This window comes from Somniosus microcephalus, chromosome 5 (genome assembly GCF_052327205.1).
Source record: "Somniosus microcephalus isolate GS21.2 chromosome 5, FLI_Smic_1.0, whole genome shotgun sequence".
In the NCBI taxonomy this organism is placed as follows: Eukaryota; Metazoa; Chordata; class Chondrichthyes; order Squaliformes; family Somniosidae; genus Somniosus; species Somniosus microcephalus.
In genome coordinates this window covers 247,635,972-247,654,991 of record NC_140991.1, presented here as the reverse complement: position 1 = coordinate 247,654,991, position 19,020 = coordinate 247,635,972, and the positions used below count along the sequence as shown (strand labels likewise).

The window sequence follows — 19,020 nt, the reverse complement described above, 5'->3', positions numbered from 1 at the left end:
ATTCCTGTATGCAAACAAGAAGTTATCCACCTTGTGCTGAAGTTTTATGTCTTCATTACCCATGGCCTTTATGGCCTTCTTGAAGGTCTGGACAAACCTTTCAGCCAATCCATTGGTGGCGGGATGGTATGGGGCGGACGTGTAGTGCTTTACCCCATTGTTTTTTAAGAACTTCCTGAATTCTTCGGACACAAATTGCGGTCCATTATCAGAACAGATCTGTTCAGGCAGCCCATTCCTGGCAAATATGGTCCTTAATACTGTGATGGTTTTTTCCGTGGTGGTGGAGGACATCTTTATTACCTCCGGCCACTTGGAGTGTGCATCAACCGCGATTGGGTCCATAAATGGACCAGCAAAGTCGATATGTACCCTTTGCCAGGGAGATGAGGGCCACTCCCATGGATGTAGAGGGGCTTGTGGTGGAGCGTTTTGGACCTTCTGGCATCCTAGGCAGCTCTTGGTCATTTCTTCGATGTCTCCATCGATACCTGGCCACCATACAAACGCCCGGGCTAGGTTCTTCATTTTCACTCCACCCAGATGCCCCTCGTGAAGCTCCTTTAGAACTTTATCCTGGAGTTTGGGTGGAATCACCACTCTGGATCCACACATCAAGGTTCCTCGGCACACTGACAGCTGTTCTCTTCTTTGCGAGAATGCTGGCAACAGTGGTTCGCCATGTGCTGGCCATCCCTTCACTGTTAAATCGTAGACTTGTGAGAGAGTCGGGTCATTTCTAGTTTCCCTTTCAATGGCAGAATTTGTTACTGGTAGACATTCGACTATGGTAGAGTGGAAAATCTTCACTGGGTCTATGGTAGGTGCTTCTTCTACCGTTGGCAACGGTAGGCGCGATAAACCGTCAGCATTCCCATGCTGTTTTGATCCTTTGTATTCTATGTTATATTGGTGTGCCCCTAGAAAAAGGGACCACCTCTGTAGCCTTTGCGCTGTCATAATGGGAACACCCTTTTTAGGGTTGAATATGGAGACGAGGGGTTGATGGTCAGTCAACAAGGTAAATTTTTGTCCGTGTAGGCAATGGTTGAATTTCTTCACTCCCCATACCAGGCTGAGTGCTTCCCTGTCGATTTGGGCATAGTTACACACAGCTGAGTTCAATGAGCGTGACGCAAAAGCTATCGGCCGTTCTGAGCCATCAGGGAATTTATGCGATAATACTGCTCCTACGCCGTAAGGGGATGCATCGCATGCCAGTCTGATTGGCAGTGATGGGTTGTAATGAGCCAAAACTTCTTTGGACGTGATTAAGTCTTTGCATTTATGGAAGGCACATTTACAGTCTTCGCTCCATTTCCAAATTACTTCTGTTTGTAGCAGTTCATTAAGAGGGTGCAGAAGAGTTGATAAGTTCGGTAAAAATTTATGATAGTAATTTATTAATCCCAGGAACAACCTTAATTGTGAAACATTTTCAGATGCTGGGGCTTTTATGACCGCTTCAATTTTTTCAGGTGACTTATGCAACCCTTATTAATTATGTGGCCACAATATGATATTTGATTCTGGAAAAATTCGCACTTGGGGCGATTTGCTCGTAGGCCCCGTTCTCTCAGCCTAGTGAGCACCTGCTCCAAATTGGCAAGGTGCTTGTTGTCGTTTTCTCCTGTTACAAGGATGTCGTCTAGGTAGCATTGAGTCCCCGGAATCCCTTGGAGAACTTGCCCCATAGCTCTTTGCCAGATAGCTGGAGTGGATGCTACTCCGAAAACCAGTCGATTGTACTGGTACAGACCTTTGTGTGTATTTATCGTGAGATACTTTTTAGAGGCCTCTTCAACCTCCATCTGTAGATATGCCTGTGCCAAGTCAATTTTGGTGAAACGTTTCCCTCCGGATAGTGAGGCGAAAATATCTTCTCTCCTCGGAAGAGGATACTGTTCCGTGTGAAGGGCCGGGTTTACAGTCAACTTGAAGTCTCCACAGATGCGAATTTTTCTCTGTTCTTCAGATTTATCATTATTCAATGCTTTCTTCATGACTGGGACGATGGGTGTTGCCCACTCGCTCCAATCTATTTTGGATAATACGCCTGCCTTTTCCAAATTCTCCAGCTCTGCCTCGACTGCTGGACGAATTGCGTATGGCACCGGTCTTGCCTTAAAAAACTTGGGAATTGCCGCATCTTCCACTTTTATTGAGGCGGTGATGCCTTTCAAGGTTCCTAGTTTCTCTTGAAACACTTCTTTGGCGTTGGCCAAGATGTCTTTTAATCGTTCAGGTATGACGTCATCATCGTTTTTTTCCTTACTGGTCACCGTCAGTGCCTGAATGGAGTGCCAGTCTAAACGTATTTTCCTGATCCATTCACATCCCAACAGCGGTGGACCACCATCTTGTAGAACGTATAAATACAACTTTTGTATTTCCTTGCCGTTGTATACAACAGGCACCCTTATTTTTCCTTTGGGGTATACTTTCTGCCCCGTATATGTTTTCAAGATAATGGATGTGTCTTTTAAAGGTATATGCGGAAATAGCCGCTCGTAATCCCGTCGATTTATGACGGTCAGAGCTGATCCTGTATCTAGCTCCATTTTAACTGGGGACCCTGCTATCGTGAGGGTAACCCAAATGGTCTGGTAATCTTCTTTGGCAATTACATTATGTAATTTGAGACAGCTTAGTCTCCTGTTTTCAGAGTCGCTATCGCTCTTCTGGTCTTCGGAGCTTCTGTCCGTCATCATTTGTCCCTTACTGTACTTTTCTTTATTGATTTTTTTTTTCCTGTCCGTGGATTTTTTTTGTCCAGATCGGCATACCCGTGCAATGTGTCCAATCTTTCCGCATTGCCTGCATGCTTTGTCCTTGAACCAGCAGTCCCTCGGGTCATGGGTGGATCTGCCGCAGCGATAACATCTCTCGAAACCCTGTGTCATTTCATGGGTGCCGAAGTCCTGTGTCTTTTGTTGTATCTCTGCAGCTCCCCTTGCGGCTGCTTCGTATGATACAGCCATACTGAAAGCCTTGTCCAGTGTTAAATCTTTTTCAGAAAGCAGCCTTTTCTGTGTTCCTTCACTTAAGAGACCGCAGACGAATTTGTCTCGAAGATAATCTGCTAGTCCTGCCCCGAATTGGCAGTGCTTTGATAGCTTTCTTAATTCGGTGAGGTAATCAGCGTTACTTTCATTCTTGTGTTGATTCCTCTTGAAGAATTTGAATGATTCCGTTATCAGCAGTGGTGTTGGGCTTAAGTGCTCCTGTCGGGTATCAACAATTTCTTTAAAATTCTTGTCCTTTGGTTTGGCTGGAGTGATTAAGTTTTGTAACAGCCCGTATGTCTTTGCGCCCATTAGATTTAGAAGTACTGACGCTTTTTTTTCATTTTCTATTCCATTTGTGGTGCAATATACCTCCACTCTTTCCACATATGTGGTCCAATCCTCTATCTCGTTATCAAAAGCATCAATATTGCCAGACTTAGGCATCCTAGAAAAAAAAATGGCGCTTCCCGCGCTTTTCTTTCTTTTCTGCAGAAAAGATATGGCGCTTCCGCGCTTCCTGCGCTTCCCCGCTGCTGCTGCCGATGACAACGCTGTTTCCCGCGGGTTTCCCTTTTTATTTATTTATTTACAGGTGGAGACTCGTTCCCACCGGACTCTCTCTGCTAGGTCTGAACGCCGACCTGCTTGCAGCGCCGGCCGTCTCCCGAGTGCTCCCTCCCCGTCTGTTACTGCTTGCCTCCGCCGTTGCTGCTTGGCCTAGCTGCAGAGCCAGCCGCTGGAGCCCCAGCCCGATGCCCAGGAAGGATTATTGCAGTACCTGGCACCAGCTTGGCTTGCTGGTGAAACCACAGCTTTTTATTTTTCTTGATTTTCTTCGACTTTGGATGCCAGAGGATTCGATGTCCTTGAGGTGCTGCCGAATTGCAGGTAAGTCCGTTTCCAATTCGTCGCCACTGTTGTATCCGTGTGTTAATAGAGACACTGAAGACAGGAGTTGGTTTCACAGGTGTTTACTGAACAAAGTCTGGAGGGGAACTAACTGATACAACACAATATACAGGCTTATATAGCCCGAGTAGCCTTTACCGGCATTACAGTACACGGGGCCCTTAAAGGCACATACACTACAGGAGTGACCACCGCATAATCGTTGTGGAGATGAAGTTCTGTCTTCACACTGAGGACACTTTCCATCGTGTTGTGTGGCACTACCACTGTGCTAAATGGGATAGATTCAGAACAGATCTAGCAGCTCAAAACTGGGCATCCACGAGGCGCTGTGGACCATCAGCAGCAGCAGAATTGTATTCCACCACAATCTGTAACCTCATGGCCCAGCATATCCCTCACTATACCATTACCATCAAGCCAGGGGACCACACCCTGGTTCATACATGCTAAACAAGGGAACCCGCATGCTAAAGACAGCTAAGCGATCCCACAATCAACAGATCAGATCAAAGCTCTGCAGTCGTGCCACATCCAGTCATGAATGCTGGTGGACAATTAAACAATTAATGGGAGGAGGAGATGAGGCTAGGCAGAGCAGCACCATAGTTATATAGGATCATGGTGAGACCACACCTGGAGTACCGTGTAGAGTTTTGGTCTCCTTACCTGCGGAAGGATATACTTGCCTTAGAGGGAGGGCAACGAAGGTTCACCAGACTGATTCCTGGGATGGGGGGATTGTCCTATGAGGAAAGTTTGAGGAGACTAGGCCAATATTCCCTAGAATTTATAAGAATGATGGTGATCTCATTGAAACATATAAAGTTCTTACAAAGCTTGACAGGGTAGATGCTGGGAAGATGTTTCCCCTGGCTGGGGTGTCTAGAACTAGTGGTCACAGTCTCAGAATAAGGAGTTGGCCATTGAAGACTGAGATGAGGAGAAATTTCTTCTCTCAAAGGGTTGTGAATTTTTGGAATTCTCTATCCCAGAGGGCTGTAGATGCTCAGTCGTTGAGTATATTCAAGACAGAGATCAATAGATTTTTTGGGCACAAAGGGATTCAAGGGATATGGGGATAGTGCGGGAAATTGGAATTGAGATCGAAGATCAGCCATGATCTTATTGAATGGCGGAGCAGGCTCGAAGGGCCGAATGACCTACTCCTGCTCTTATTTCTTATGTTCTGCAGGAGAGAGGGACAGGAGGGCAAGGTGGACTCCTTCCCCCCTGCGTTTACAGGACATCCCTCCTCCTCCCTTGGACTTCCTCCACCAGCGTCCCCAGAGCTGCGTCTGAGATCTTGGGCATCCTCTCGGTCGTTCCCTGTGCCATCCTGAAACTTGCCGCTGTGTGTCAGCCAGCGCACTCCACATCTTCAGTACAAGTGGGTGTAAGGAGCCCACGAAAATTGCTTCCAATCAACGCTTAAGTGCTAAACCTAAAGGCTGCAATTTTACTTACCTCGGTGGGTCTGTGGCGGTCGATGTTGGTGGGGGGTCGTAGCGCCGCTGCTGGCTCCATCCCGCTGTGTAAAATGACTTTCCGTTGATTGGGCTTGTTAACCCGCCCAGCATGTTTCCCGGCCCAATTAGAAGAAGCGGCTCTGGTGACATCATTTCATGACGCGACATCAGCCAGTTTCCTTAAATGGACCATGGCCACATTTGTCTTGACATATATGCTGTCAGTGTTCTGCAGCTTTGAGGTGCTGCATACAATGACTGCACAAAGGCACAGGGCTGCTCCTAGGCTCTCCCATGACTCCCTCCATATGCTTATGGAGGGAGTCACAGCATGCAAGGAGGTCCCCTTCCCTTCCCATGGGCGGAAGAGACTTTTCCAGGAGATCAACACAGCCTGGTTGCACATTGCAGAGCAGGGCACAAGCAGGGATGTGGTTAGGAGGACCTGGGTGCAGTGCCACAAAGGTTTCAATGATCTCAGTAGATCACGAAACGTTAGTACAAAGCCACACTCAACCTCATCCTGCTGTGCCACTCATCACATCCCCATCACTCTACCTTCCCTACTCTATCCCTGCACATCCTTACTCACACCAACTTACCTTGGACCTCCACCCATCCCTCTCTATCGATATTATCACATCCCCATCTCACTAGCCACTGCTCACACTCACCATCGTCCTAGTTCAATCATACCAACTAACAACACACAAGAGTAGGCACTTGGGTGTTTTATGCAATGTTCATGTAAAGTTTCTGTTAATGTGGTGTCAAACATTGAAACCTTTATTTTGAACACTTTGCATTCTTGGATAGACTTGTGTGCACCTTTGGAAGTGGCTTAGTGAGTTGCAGTGATTGGTGAGACATAATGGTACCCCCTGCAATGGTGAAGAGTAGGAAAGGAATGGCTTGGGCATTGTAGGTATGTTATATGGTGTTCGTGTGGGGTGGTGCCAACCTAGCACCTCCTGTGGCATCCAGGGTGTACAGCGTCAAGTGAAGTAAATCTGGCCATGGTGATGCCATCCCTGGCCTCCCGGGCAGCAATGTGCTCGGGTGCTGATGCCCTCTGTCCTGTTTAAAACATAGAAACATAGAAGATAGGAGCAGGAGTAGGCATTTCGGCACCTCGAGCCTGCTCCACCATTCAGTGCGATCATGGCTGATCATCCAATTTCAGTACCCTGTCCCTGCTTTCTCCCCATACCCCTGGATCCCTTTAGCCTTAAGAAATATATCCAATTCCTTCTTTAATATATTTAATGAATTGGCTTATACTGCCTTCTGTGGTAGAGAATTCCACAGGTTCACCACTCTCTGGGTGAAGAAATTCCTCCTCATTTCTGTCCTAAATGGCCTATCCCTTATCCTTAGACTGTGACCCCTGGTTCTGGACTCCCCGACCATCGGGAACATCTTTCCTGCATCTAGTCTGTCCAGTCCTGTCAGAATTTTATAAGTTTCAATGAGATCCCCTCTCATTCTTCTAAACTCCAGTGAGTACAAGCCCAATCGTCCCAATCTCTCCTCATACGTCATTCCTGCCATCCCAGGTATCAGCCTGGTGAATCTTCGCTGAACTCCTTCCATGGCAAGAACATCCTTCCTCAGATAAGGCGACCAAAACTGCACACAATGCTCAAGGTGTGGTCTCACCAAGGCCCTGTACAACTGCAGCAAGACATCCTTGTTCCTGTACTCAAACCCTCTCGCTACGAAGGCCAACATACCATTTGCCTTCTTAACCGCCTGCTGCACCTGCATGCTTACCTTCAGCGACTGGTGCACAAGGATACCCAGGTCTCGTTGCACTTCTTCTTCTCCCAATCTATTGCCATTCAGATAATAATCTGCCTTCCTGTTTTTGCCACCAAAGTGGATAACCTCACATTTATCCACGTTATATTGCATCTGCCATGCTTTTGCCCAATCACCCAACCTGTCCAAATCATACTGGAGTTTCTCGGCATCCTCCTCACAGCACACACGCCCACCCAGCTTTGTGTTGTCTGCAAATTTGGAGATATTACATCTAGTTCCCTTGTCTAGATCATTAATATATCCCTGCGGTACCCCACTAGTCACTGCCTGCCACTTGGAAAAAGACCCGTTTATTCCAACTCTTTGCTTTCTGTCTGCCAACCAGTTCTCTATCCAAGTCAATACCTTGCCCCCAATCCCATGTGCCTTAACTTTACACGCTAATCTCTTATGCGGGACCTTATCAAAAGCCTTCTGAAAGTCCAAATACACCACATCCATTGGTTCTCCCTTATCTATTTTACCAGTTACATCCTCAAAAAATTCCAATAGATTAGTCAAGCACGATTTACCTTTTGTAAATCCATGTTGACTTTGTCCGATCCTGTCACTGTTTTCCAAGTGTTCTGCTATTACATCTTTTATAATGGATGCTATTCAGCATCAGGTGATTGCGGAGAAGGTTGGTGTTGTTGTTGGTGCTGCTGGTGTGTCTGGTGCTGCTGGTGTTGGGGCTGATCGTGGTGGGATTCTCAACACCAAGGTGAGAGAGTATAAAGGGCACCCATGTTGATGGAATAGATGGTGAAATAGAGATGACAGAAGCATTCTGTCAATGGTGAGAGAGTTCTTCCAATGAGGTGGGAGTGGTTAGAGAGTAGAAAGTGGAAAGCCTGCAGAAAGTTTGCTGGAAATGGAGTGAGAAAAAAACTTCTGCCTGAGGAAAGTGAATATCAGTCAGGTGGGAGCTTTTCTGTATGTTTGAAGCTGTCAAGTAATCAGCTGGAACAATGGCCACTTAACTCATGCCTCAGCCGTGGTCTGCGCACAGCGGAGTTCCCATGGTCATGAAGTTGAAGACAAAAGGTAAATGAGAAAAGGGTGTTAAGCATCTGGCAAACTAGATGCTAATCATTCGAATTAGGTCCCCCGCCGCTTCCTGTTGGGTCTGCTCAGCGTTGATAGACCCGACATTGGGAAAGGCGTATGGCGACGCATTCACAGCGGGGTCCCGATCTGCTGTGGAAAAAAAAAAACACTTTCCCACCCGACCCGCCAACGATCCCGCCCGCTGACACCCACGCCACCGCCCCCCCCCCCCCCGCAAGAAAATCCTGGCCAAAGTGTCTGTTTTAGCACATCCAGGCATGTTCAAATTATGGTAATCAGCAGTTAGGACCAAAATTGTGTGCTAAAACCAGATTTTCAAGCAGGCGTGTCTTATTAGCACAGCGCCCATTTAGGGCCTGATTTCACCCTTTCACCAAAATAACCGGGAGTGGGCCTTTGGCGTAGCGGTAGCATCCCCGCCACTGGGCCAGAAGACGTAATAAGACACGCCTGCTTGAAAATCTGGTTTTAGCACACAATTTTGGTCCTAACTGCTGATTACCATAATTTGAACATGCCTGGATGTGCTAAAACAGACACTTTGGCCAGGATTTTCTTGCGGGGGGGGGGGGCGGTGGCGTGGGTGTCAGCGGGCGGGATCGTTGGCGGGTCGGGTGTGAAAGTGTTTTTTTTTCCACAGCAGATCGGGACCCCGCTGTGAACGCGTCGCCATACGCCTTTCCCAATGTCGGGTCTAAATTCTGGGTTGACATCCAGCGGGATACTTGCGCCCCTCGTATGGGTTGTGGGAGCCCGTAAAACCCTCCCGCCATAGGACTAACCACCCTAATGGCTGGTACGAAGATGGTTACGGTCACGGAAGGAGCGTTAATCGCGGCCAGAAATCCTTCCACCACTTCATACAGTTCCCCAAAGGGAACAGTGTGAAGACACGTACGACGACGACCAAAATAACCCCAAAATCTTGAAAAGAAACAAAAGCTTGCTGCGGCTTTAATTATGCAATAGGTTGAAGTGTCAGTAAATGAGGCTGCTCACACGGAATTATAAGCACACAAAGACAGCCACCCAGTTCTACAAGTTATTCTACAACCACGTAAGAAACATATTTTTATATTTGACCCTGACATACAAAGGCTGCAAGTATGGAAATGGTTTGAGACAGGTCTCAGTCTAAATGCAGATATAGAAGGAACGACTGTGAACGCTGGAAGCCAGGAACAAAGCAAACACAGAAAATGCTGGAAGTTATGGTAAACCTTTATAAATCACTGGTTAGACCCCTGCTGGAGTCTTGTGTCCAATTCTGGGCACCACACTTTAGGAAGGATGTCATGGTTTTGGAGAGGGTGTAGAGGAGATTTACTAGAATGGTAGCAGGGATGAGGGACTTCACTTATGTGGAGAGGCTGGAGAAGCTGGGATTGTTTACTTTAGAGCAGAGAAGGTAAAGGGGAGATTTATTAGAAGTGTTGAAAACTATGAGTGGTTTTGGTAGAGGAGGAATTATTTCCACTGGTAGGAGGGTTGGTAACCAGAGGTCACAGATTTAAGAAAATTAGCAAAAGATCCAAGGGGGAAATGAGGACATTTTTTCTTACCGAGCGAGTTGTTACAATCTGGAGTGCAGTAACTGAAAAAGAGAGACTTGCATTTATATAGTGCCTTTCACGTCCTCAAAACATTCCAAAGTGCTTTACAACCAATGAAGTACTTTTAGAAGTTCTTGGCCTAGAAATTCAGTTGTTTGCGCCAGCCGCTAGCGCCTTAGGAGGAGGAGAAGTGGGGTGCTAAGCGGCTAGCGCCCGGGCGCAGCGCGATCTGCGCCTCTCGTGAACTTCAGTTAAGATTTAGCGGCGGCACAAAACCTTTGCGCGCGCTCAGCTGCGCGCGCAGATCCTGACGTTATTTCATGGTGCAACGCCCTTTGTGCGCCCCGAACCGGAAATTCAGTGGCGCCGGCCTATTGTGCGCCTGGCACCCCTAGCGACTGGTAGAGGGGAACGGTTCCCAGTCGCTGCGGGGCGCGGGGGGCGCTAATTAAAGGGGACTCCTCCTGCAGTATAAATGGCAGCCATTTTGCACCACTCCTTCTTAGTGAGAGACGGATCCTTGGAGAGAGACAAAGGTAGAGAGCTTTCTGGTTTGGCTCAACACTCGCACAGGTACTTGTGGCTTCAGGCCACAGCTTTGCACTTGTCTTTAACTTCAGTGTCATAGCATTGATTGGAAACATATAATGGGGGCTGCAATGGGTGGAAACGTTGGGCTTCTCCATTGCATTCAAAGGGCTCAGAGACGCCGTCAGAGAGTGCCAGTCATGGCCAGACGGAGAAGGGGCAACAGGCATCGGCAAAGGAGGCCTTACCCACCCAGGGTATACCGCCAGCAGTTCTCATATCTGAACATGTCTGAGGAGCAGTGTGTTCGGAGGCTGCGATTCAGAAGGGCGGTGGTCACTGAGATCTGCCACCTGCTTCGCGGAGATCTGCAGCCACAGCTGAGGAGCAGGACGTCTCTGTCGGTGGCAGTGAAGGTGACGGTGGCTCTCAACTTCTATGCCACCGGCTCCTTCCAATCCGCTACTGGGGACATTTCCAACAGCTCCCAGTTTGCGGTACATTGCTGCATCCGCCAGGTGACCAATGCCCTTTTCAGAAGGAGACATCAGTTCATCTCCTTCCCCATGACCGCTGACAAGCAGCAAGAGCGTGCAATGGGCTTTGCAGCATTAGCGGGCTTCCCCATGGTGCAGGGCGCCATTGACTGCACGCATGTCGCTTTGCGGGCACCTCTAGAGAATGCCGAGGATTACCGCAACCGGAAGGGCTACCATTCGCTCAACGTGCAGTTGGTGTGTGACCACAGGCAGCTCATCCTAGCTGTCAATGCCCGCTTTCCAGGCAGCAGCCACGATGCCTTCATCCTGCGCCAGACTTCTGTGGCAGACATGTTCGAGGCCCAGCCTCACCCACGAGGATGGCTTCTCGGGGACAAAGGCTATCCTTTGTGCACCTGGCTGATGACCCCGCTCCGTGCGCCCATCACCCCTGCTGAAGAGGGATACAATGACAGCCATCAAGCAACCAGGAACATCATTGAGCAAACAATCGGCATGCTGAAGCAACGGTTCCACTGTCTGGATCGTTCCGGGGGAGCCCTACAGTACTCGCCTGAGCGAGTCTCCCATTTCATTGTCGTGTGCTGCATGCTGCACAACCTGGCTATCCGCAGGACTCAGCCACTGCCAGCAGACATTGGAGGACCACCAGAGGAGGAGGAGGAGGAGGACCAGCACAGGAGGGAGGCAGAAAGTGCAAGGGCCGCCCGTCGGTGGCTTATTGCAAGTCGGTTCTAGGCCCCCTCTCGGGGAATGGCTTGTGCCAATGGCAGAAGATGAATGTAGCTGCTCCACAAGCCCTCAGCCGAGCAGGGCAACCAGGACTTCCAAAAGAAAGCATGGACAGTGCGATTTAAGAATTTTTTTTACTGTGATACCTCTGTGCCCTTCCCACATGACAAACTAATGGAGAGAAACCCCCCCAAAAAACACACATACACCAGTCTCGGCCTTTACACGTAAAACAAATATACCAGTCTCGGCCTTTACAAGTAAAACAAATATACCAGTCTCGACCTTTACAAGTAAAACAAATATACCGGTCTCGGCCTTTAAATATGAAACAAATACACCAGTCTCAGCCTTTATATATGAAACAAATACACCAGTCTCGGCTTTTATAAGTAAAACAAAACATTTGGCCACACCTTCTACTTTTTCCCCTGCGAGGGTGATCCGTTTCGCTTCCGTGACTGGCCCCTACCCGCCCTGCAGCTCCTCCTCAATGGGACCCCAGTGGCTGCAGCAAGGCTGGGGGAAGGCTGCTGAGGGTCAGATGATGAGACGACAGATGCCCTTGGGGGTCAGCCTGGACCAGCTCTGGGACTGGAGGGGCCGGCTGCTGACTGCTCCAACTCTGCTTGGGCGGCAGCAGTCTGTCCAACAGCTGGTGGCAGCTGCAATGGAGGAGTGACAGTGTTGGCTGCAGGAATGCTGCCAACCTGACAGATCACAGGCACTCCCTGGTCGGCTGATACATTGGCACGCGCACGGGCCAGCACTGCAGCATGTGCAGCAATCTGCTGAGGCACAGACTGCTGGGCTGCTGCGGCACAGCGAGTGCCCCGGCGATGCCTGGCCGATCCAGCGAGTGTGGCAGCAGTTAGTGCCCGTGTGGCCCTGGTCTGTGTCTGCATGACAGCAGCCAGTGAATGCACGGCACGACTGAGCACTTGGCTAGAAGCCGCCTGTGAAGCAGCGAAGTCCTGCTGACTCCTAGCCTGTACTGCCGCGATGTCCTGCAGACTCCTGGCCTGTGCTGCACTGAATTGTTGCAGACTCCTGGCCTGTGCTGCACTGAATTGTTGCAGACTCCTGGCCTGTGACTCTATGGAGTCAGGCATCCTTGCCACTGCAGCCATGAGCTCAGTGTGCCTGCGCTCAGCCTGGGCGCCCATTTCCGCTAGGAGCCGCACCTCCTCTGCGCTCACCGTAGCAGAACTGGAGGCCGCACTCACCCTCCGGGGAGAAGGCCGCCGAGCTTCCCCACCCCTCTCGCGTTGCTGCAGCCCGCTGGTCCCCGGAGCTTCACTATCCTCCGACCCTTCCCCCCTGCTCCCCTCCAGGGAAGACGTGTCACCATCATGGCCATGGGCTGCCTCGGCTGAGGGTGTCCCTGATGGGCTGGCTTCCTCTTCCTCCTCCTCTATGTCTGACTCGGACACAGTGCCATCTTGAGGGGCCGCCTCCTCACCTGGCGAGTCACCATCTGAAAGCAGGGAGGCACAAGAGTTGCTTTAGAGTGAGGACAGGGCGGCAGCGAGGGAGGCATGAGTGCTGCTGTGCACTGCATTGGTTCGATAGTGGCAAAGGATGCTGGTGTGAGGCGCAAGTGGAAAGGGAGAGGTCAAAAAGGTGATGACCTTACCATTGGTGCCCAGAACAGGGTCAGCATCTCCAGTGGCGACGGGGCCACTCAGCCGGCCTGCCATGATCCGCTCCACTCGCTGCTCAAGGTCGCTCAGCTGTTTCAGGTCAGGACAGCCTCCCCCGGTCTGTCGTTGCTGTCTTCTGTTATGCGCCAGCTTGGCCTGCAAGAGAAAGGACCGCCTCTAAGTGCAGTGTCAAGCCCTGATCTTGCCCACACTGCCTCCCATGTTCGATTAGCCCTGACAGTGTCCAGCCCTGATCTTGCCCGCACTGCCTCCCATGGTCGAATAGCCCTGACAGTGTCTAAAGTCCTGATTGCGCAAGTGATTTTCATGACAGTCCCATAGCTGCTGGATGAGGGCTGGCCATTAGGGCTTTCAGACCTGTTTGGCCATAAAGTGAGGTGCACATGCAGGGATGAGGAGGATACTGGAAAGGGTACTCACCCTAACAACCCGAGTGAGGTCGTTGAATTTTTTCCGGTACTGGGTTGGTGTCCTGTCAACCACGCTGTTGGACGTGATCCTGTTTGCCACATCCCTCCATGCTTTCCGATATTCGGCGGGCAGCGGCCTCCTGCCACCCTCAGGGAAGAGGATATGGCGCCTGCGGTCCACTGCGCCAACCAGCAGCCTCAGGTCACCCTCGCCGAAGCGCTGCGCTCTCTCCCTGGCCTTCTCCATTCTCCTGGGCGTGGAGCTGTTCCAGAAGCAGTGTTCAGGCCTTGCCTTAGGGCTGCAGTGTGCAGGGCGTGGCAGCCAAGCAATTCCACCCTCTCCCTTTAAGTGCTGACCGGCGCCTGACTGTCTGCCCTCAATGAGCACCTTGCCGCACCTGCGCTGCGCCCGCTTTCGGTGTTTGCGCCCCGGATCGCCGGCTTAGCGCCTAATGATAGTCGTGCATCGCCTGCTTTAGCGCAGCAGCAACCTCTTGGGGCGATGCAACTGAATATCGGCGAAGGTGGCGCTAAGTTGCGCCGGGCACAAAAGTTAGCGAACGCCATGCTGTAGCGCCCCAAACGTGGCTATACTGAATTTCTAGGCCCTAATCTTTTACGTACACCTGAGAGGACAGATGGGGCCTCGGTTTAATGTCGCATCTGAAAGACAGCACCTCCGACAGTGCAGCACTCCCTCAGTACTGCACTGGAGGACAGCCTAGATTTTTGTGTTCAAGTCTGTGGAGCGGGAAAGGGTGGTGGAAGCAGAGTCCATAGTAACTTTCAAAAGGAAATTGAAAACGTACTTGAAAAGGAGAAATTTGCAGGGCTATGGGGAAAGAGCTGGGGATTGGGACTAATTGAAAAGCTCTTTCAAAGACCCGCAACAGACACAATGGGCTGAATGTGCTGTATGATTTCATGAAATATATAGCATCTGAAAAAAAAGAGAGGTTAATGATTTCAGCTGGAGGCTGCCAGAAATGGGCTGAGATGCTTTTGAGGGTGCCCTTAATCTATATAGAAGGATATAAGAAAGGGCAGGAAAATGGGATTAGAACAGATTGCCCGAACAAAAAGAATTTACAGTATATGGCATTTATATAGTGCTTTTCGTGTACTTTGGATCTGAAAGCAATTCACAACCGATTAATTACTTTTCAAGTGTAGTCGCTGTTCTATAGGCGAATACAGCTGCCAATTTTCACACAGCCAAGTCCCACTAACAGTGATGCGATAAATGACCAGTTAATCTGTTTTGATGATGTTGGTTGAAGGCCTTCTTCAGTATGAGTTGACAATCTCAGAAGGGTCTTAATCAATTTGAGCAAACAGCCTCAACATGAAATCATTAACCTGCCTTTTCCCTTTCCAGATGTTGGTGTACTTGCTGTATATTCCTTGTTTTTATAGCAATATGAACAGGTGGTAAAAATAACTGTTAACCCTGACTGATGCCATTAATTCTGATAATGCATTGGTACGTTTGAAATATTCAGGGCCGATTTTAAACCCCCACCCCCGCACCCAACAAGAACAGGGTATGGCCGTTAAAGGAGATGCAGCGTTCTGCCCTCCGGCTTGGCACCGCAATCTCATCATAAGTTTTGTGAATCCATTTTTGGATAGGAGCACTAACATAGGCAAACAGCATCAGCACTTTCTACCCCTTGCCCAGCACTGTTTACACAACTCGGGCCCAGTTATGTGAATTTGGAGAAGTCCCAGAAATCCCAGTGTGCAGCGTGGGCCAGAGACATGACCAATGTGTTTCTGCCCCATTCCTTCTTCATTGCACCTGGGGAAACTATACAATCCCAAGACACAACAAAGAGGAAAATTTGCCCACTTTACTAATTAATTGTGGTCCAATGCATCTTAATAGTTAAGAATGTGCTAATTTAAAGGGTAATTTAATTAAAACCAGCTGTTTTTAATGGCATTTTACAAAAAGTACCAACGCTATCTTTGGTACTCCTCAAGGCCACCACTTCTTGTATATTTACACATTCCCATTCACCTACAACCAATGTTCCCTTTCCGCGCAGCTCTCTGAACCTCCCGCGCAGCCAGCTCGCTAGCTTTTCAATGCGAAAAACTGCGCATGCAAGGTATTTTGAAGGGCCGCACAGCCCCTTAAAGAGGCTACGCACCCAAAAAAAATTAACGGGAACATTGCCTACAACTTAATTTTTTGAAGCAGCCCATCCTACAGGGTCAAGTGTGATAGCTTGGCATCTGTGTTTTGCACAATACCTGACCCAGAGACACCACAGATGGAACAGCCTGGTGTCAGAATGCTCTCTCCTTATCAGCTTGCCATTTTTAAAATAATCATCCTTTACAATGAATGATCTTGTGCTGCTGCCTGATTATGTAGTCACTGCTAACTCAGGACACAAGCTCTCTCAGTAACTGTCACCTAATTTCTACTGTAAAACTGTTAAGATGTACGGTTCTTGGCAATCAGTGGCAAAGAGACACCATTGAAGTTACAGATGGAAAGAAGTAATAGCATGCAAATGCACTGACATTTTAAAGAGTGACACACAGCCTCTGTATGTGCTTGAGAGACAGACTAAGGCAGAAAGAGAGAGACGCACACTTAGAGAGAGACAAGAAGATGGACAGGGAGAGAGGCAGACAGATTGTACATGAGACCCTTTATAGAAAGAGACACCCTGTAAACAAGCCCTACAGAGATGAGGCTCACTATGGACTGATGCTAATCATGACAGAGTTTGTTTCGTGTTGTTGGCTGTTAGCTTTACTGGACACTTTCTAAATAATAATTTACAGTTGAAACATTAATGACGTGGCAGTGACAGAAAGTAAGCTTACTGCACGTGCTAGCATCACGTTGCTCAGCTTTCTGTTCTTTTTTTCTCAATCCAGCTGAAGAAGTAGAAAGGCTGGCTGCAATGCGTTCAGAGTCACTGGTCCCAGGGACTCACACACCGCCCATCAGGAGAAGAAGCAAGTTTGCAACATTAGGGAGGCTGTTTAAACCGTGGAAATGGAGGAAGAAGAAAAGCGAAAAGTTTAAACAGACATCTGCAGGTAGGCATTTTTTACAAGTTGCTCTCATCAGTTCTGTTCTGAATGTGGGGAGCCACGCAAAAATGAGTACAATGTTCGGACTGAAAATAGCAACATCCACCTCTCTGGGATAGGGAGGGGTCCTTCACGGGTAAACAATCTTCTCTGCTACTAAGCTTATTTTGGTCTGCTGGAATTTTTAGATCTTTATCAAAATGTGAACTGTAGTTTGTTCTGCTTCATTTTTCCATCAATCTCTGCCCCTCCCCCTGGCCCGGTTATGGACTCCATGCATCGGTATAATTTCATAGTTGCCGGGTACCTTGCCCTCTTCATGTGTAAACCGTGACAATGGGTATTGGAAGTAACTGTTGGCAGAACTATTCAGCTATAGAAGCCAAGGCAGCTAAGCTAATCCCTCCACAGAAATTCCAGCTGATTTTCTCTTCCCTAACCAATTGGTTACAGCCAATTGCAGCACCCCTACTGTGAGCCCAGTTGAGATCAGCTAACTCAGCACAAACCTGGAATAGCTGTGGTGTACTTTGTGTGTGCGGCTCAGATACCAACTGCATCAATCAATTGAGCCATTGCCATTGGGGGAGCTGATTTTTATTAAGGTTTATTTTACATCAACGTTATGCTCAATGCTAATTTGTGGCACAATCAACAACAACAACTGGCATTTATATAGCGTCTTTAACATAGTAAAATGTCCCAAGGCACTTCACAGGAGCATTACCAAACATTAGGGCAAATGAAGAGGCAGGTTTTAAGGACTACCTCAATGGAGGAAAGAGAGGTGGAGCAGCAGAGAGGTTTAGGGAGGGAATTCCAGATTAGGGCCTTGGCAGCTGAAGGCACGGCCACCAATGGTGGAGCAATTAAAATCGGGGTGCTGAAGAGGCCAGAATTTGAGGAGGGCAGGAAACGTTCGAAGCATGGCTGCGCAGCTCTCGACCGGTCCTGCGCAGCCCGGGACCGACTTTTTCAATGTTAAGTTTCGCGCAAACTGTGAATAGACCGCAGAGCTCCTTAAAGGAGTCAAACACCCAAAAAAAATTAGGGGGGACATTGAGCGCAGATATCTGGACATGGCGATGCCATCGCTGGCCTCTCGAGCAGCAATGTGTTTGATGTGTTGATGCCCTGTGCAGCATCAGGTGATTGCAGAGAAGTTTGGTGTTGCTGTTGGTGATAATAATAATAATAATAATCAACTTTATTGTCATTGTTAATGCACAAGTGCAGTACAATGAAATGTAAGCTTGCGACTCCCGAGAGTGTACATTTTGATTAAGACATTTAACATACATTTGGCTTGTAACATAGACATAAAGATAATAAAGTGCATTGACAGATGTGCAGGCTTTAGAGTTTATTAGCAGAGTTCAGTAGGATGACAGCCCTGGGAAAGAAGCTGTTCCTAAATCTGGTCGTGCGGTATGCCTGCTGATGCTGGTGTTGGGGTTGATCGTGGAGGGATTCTGAGGACCAAGGTGAGATTTTTTCAAGAGCACCGATGTTGCTGGAATAGATGGCAGCTGAAGTTGAGATAACAAAAGCGATCTGTCAGTGGTGAAAGAGCTTGCTCCAAGGAGGTGACAGTGGCACTTCCAAACTGCATAAAGCTCAAAAGTGTCTTCCAAGTCCTGAGACTCAAGCTTCTGAGAATGGAAAGTGACCAGCTGTGAAATGGTAGCTTTCATACCACTTTTGCAGCTGTCAACTATTCACAGCAATGGGGAGACAGAGACCCCGACCTACTTACCTGACGTGGTCTCTGAATGACGTGAACCCCGTTAAAATGTGGGAAAAAAGAAAAATGCTGGCAAAATAGTAGTTAACAGCAGTTAACTATCTTAAATGCCTCACCCGCTACTTGGTGTCGGGTCTGTTCTGAAATCGTAGACCCGACACTTTGGAAACTTACATGGAGGCGGGTTCATGGCGGGTTCCCAACCCGCTGTCAATCATCTCGAATTTAACAGCTGACCCGCCTCTGAACCCGCCTTCTGAGCGCTGGCAAAATCGCGGCCAGTGAAGGGGTCAAGAGAGGTAGTGGTGAGGTAGAGCTGGGTGTCGTTAGCGTACATGTTGAAACTGACGCTGTGTTTTCAGTAGATGCCACCGAAGGGCAGCACATAGATGAGAAATAGGCAGCGGCCAAGGATAGATCCGTGGGGGACACCAGAGGTAATGGTGCAGGAGCGGGAAGAGATGCCATTGCAGGTGATTCTCTGGCTACGACTGGATAGATAAGAATAGAACCAGGCGAGTGGATGACGGTGGAATGGCGGTGGAGGCGGATGGTATGGTCAATCGTGTCAC

At 48.8% G+C, this 19,020-nt stretch overlaps 1 protein-coding gene across 2 annotated transcripts in view; it reads left to right on the top strand.

Annotated features, from left to right (window-relative positions):
• Nucleotides 1–19,020, top strand: part of LOC147117641 (phosphatase and actin regulator 1-like) — a 698,578-nt gene that overhangs the window by 47,115 nt on the left and 632,443 nt on the right. For both annotated transcript variants that reach the window (XM_085988804.1, XM_085988803.1), the window contains exon 2: nt 16,546–16,710. In XM_085988804.1, coding sequence (XP_085844930.1) covers nt 16,546–16,710 — 165 coding nt within the window. The remainder of the gene's footprint in view (nt 1–16,545; nt 16,711–19,020) is intronic.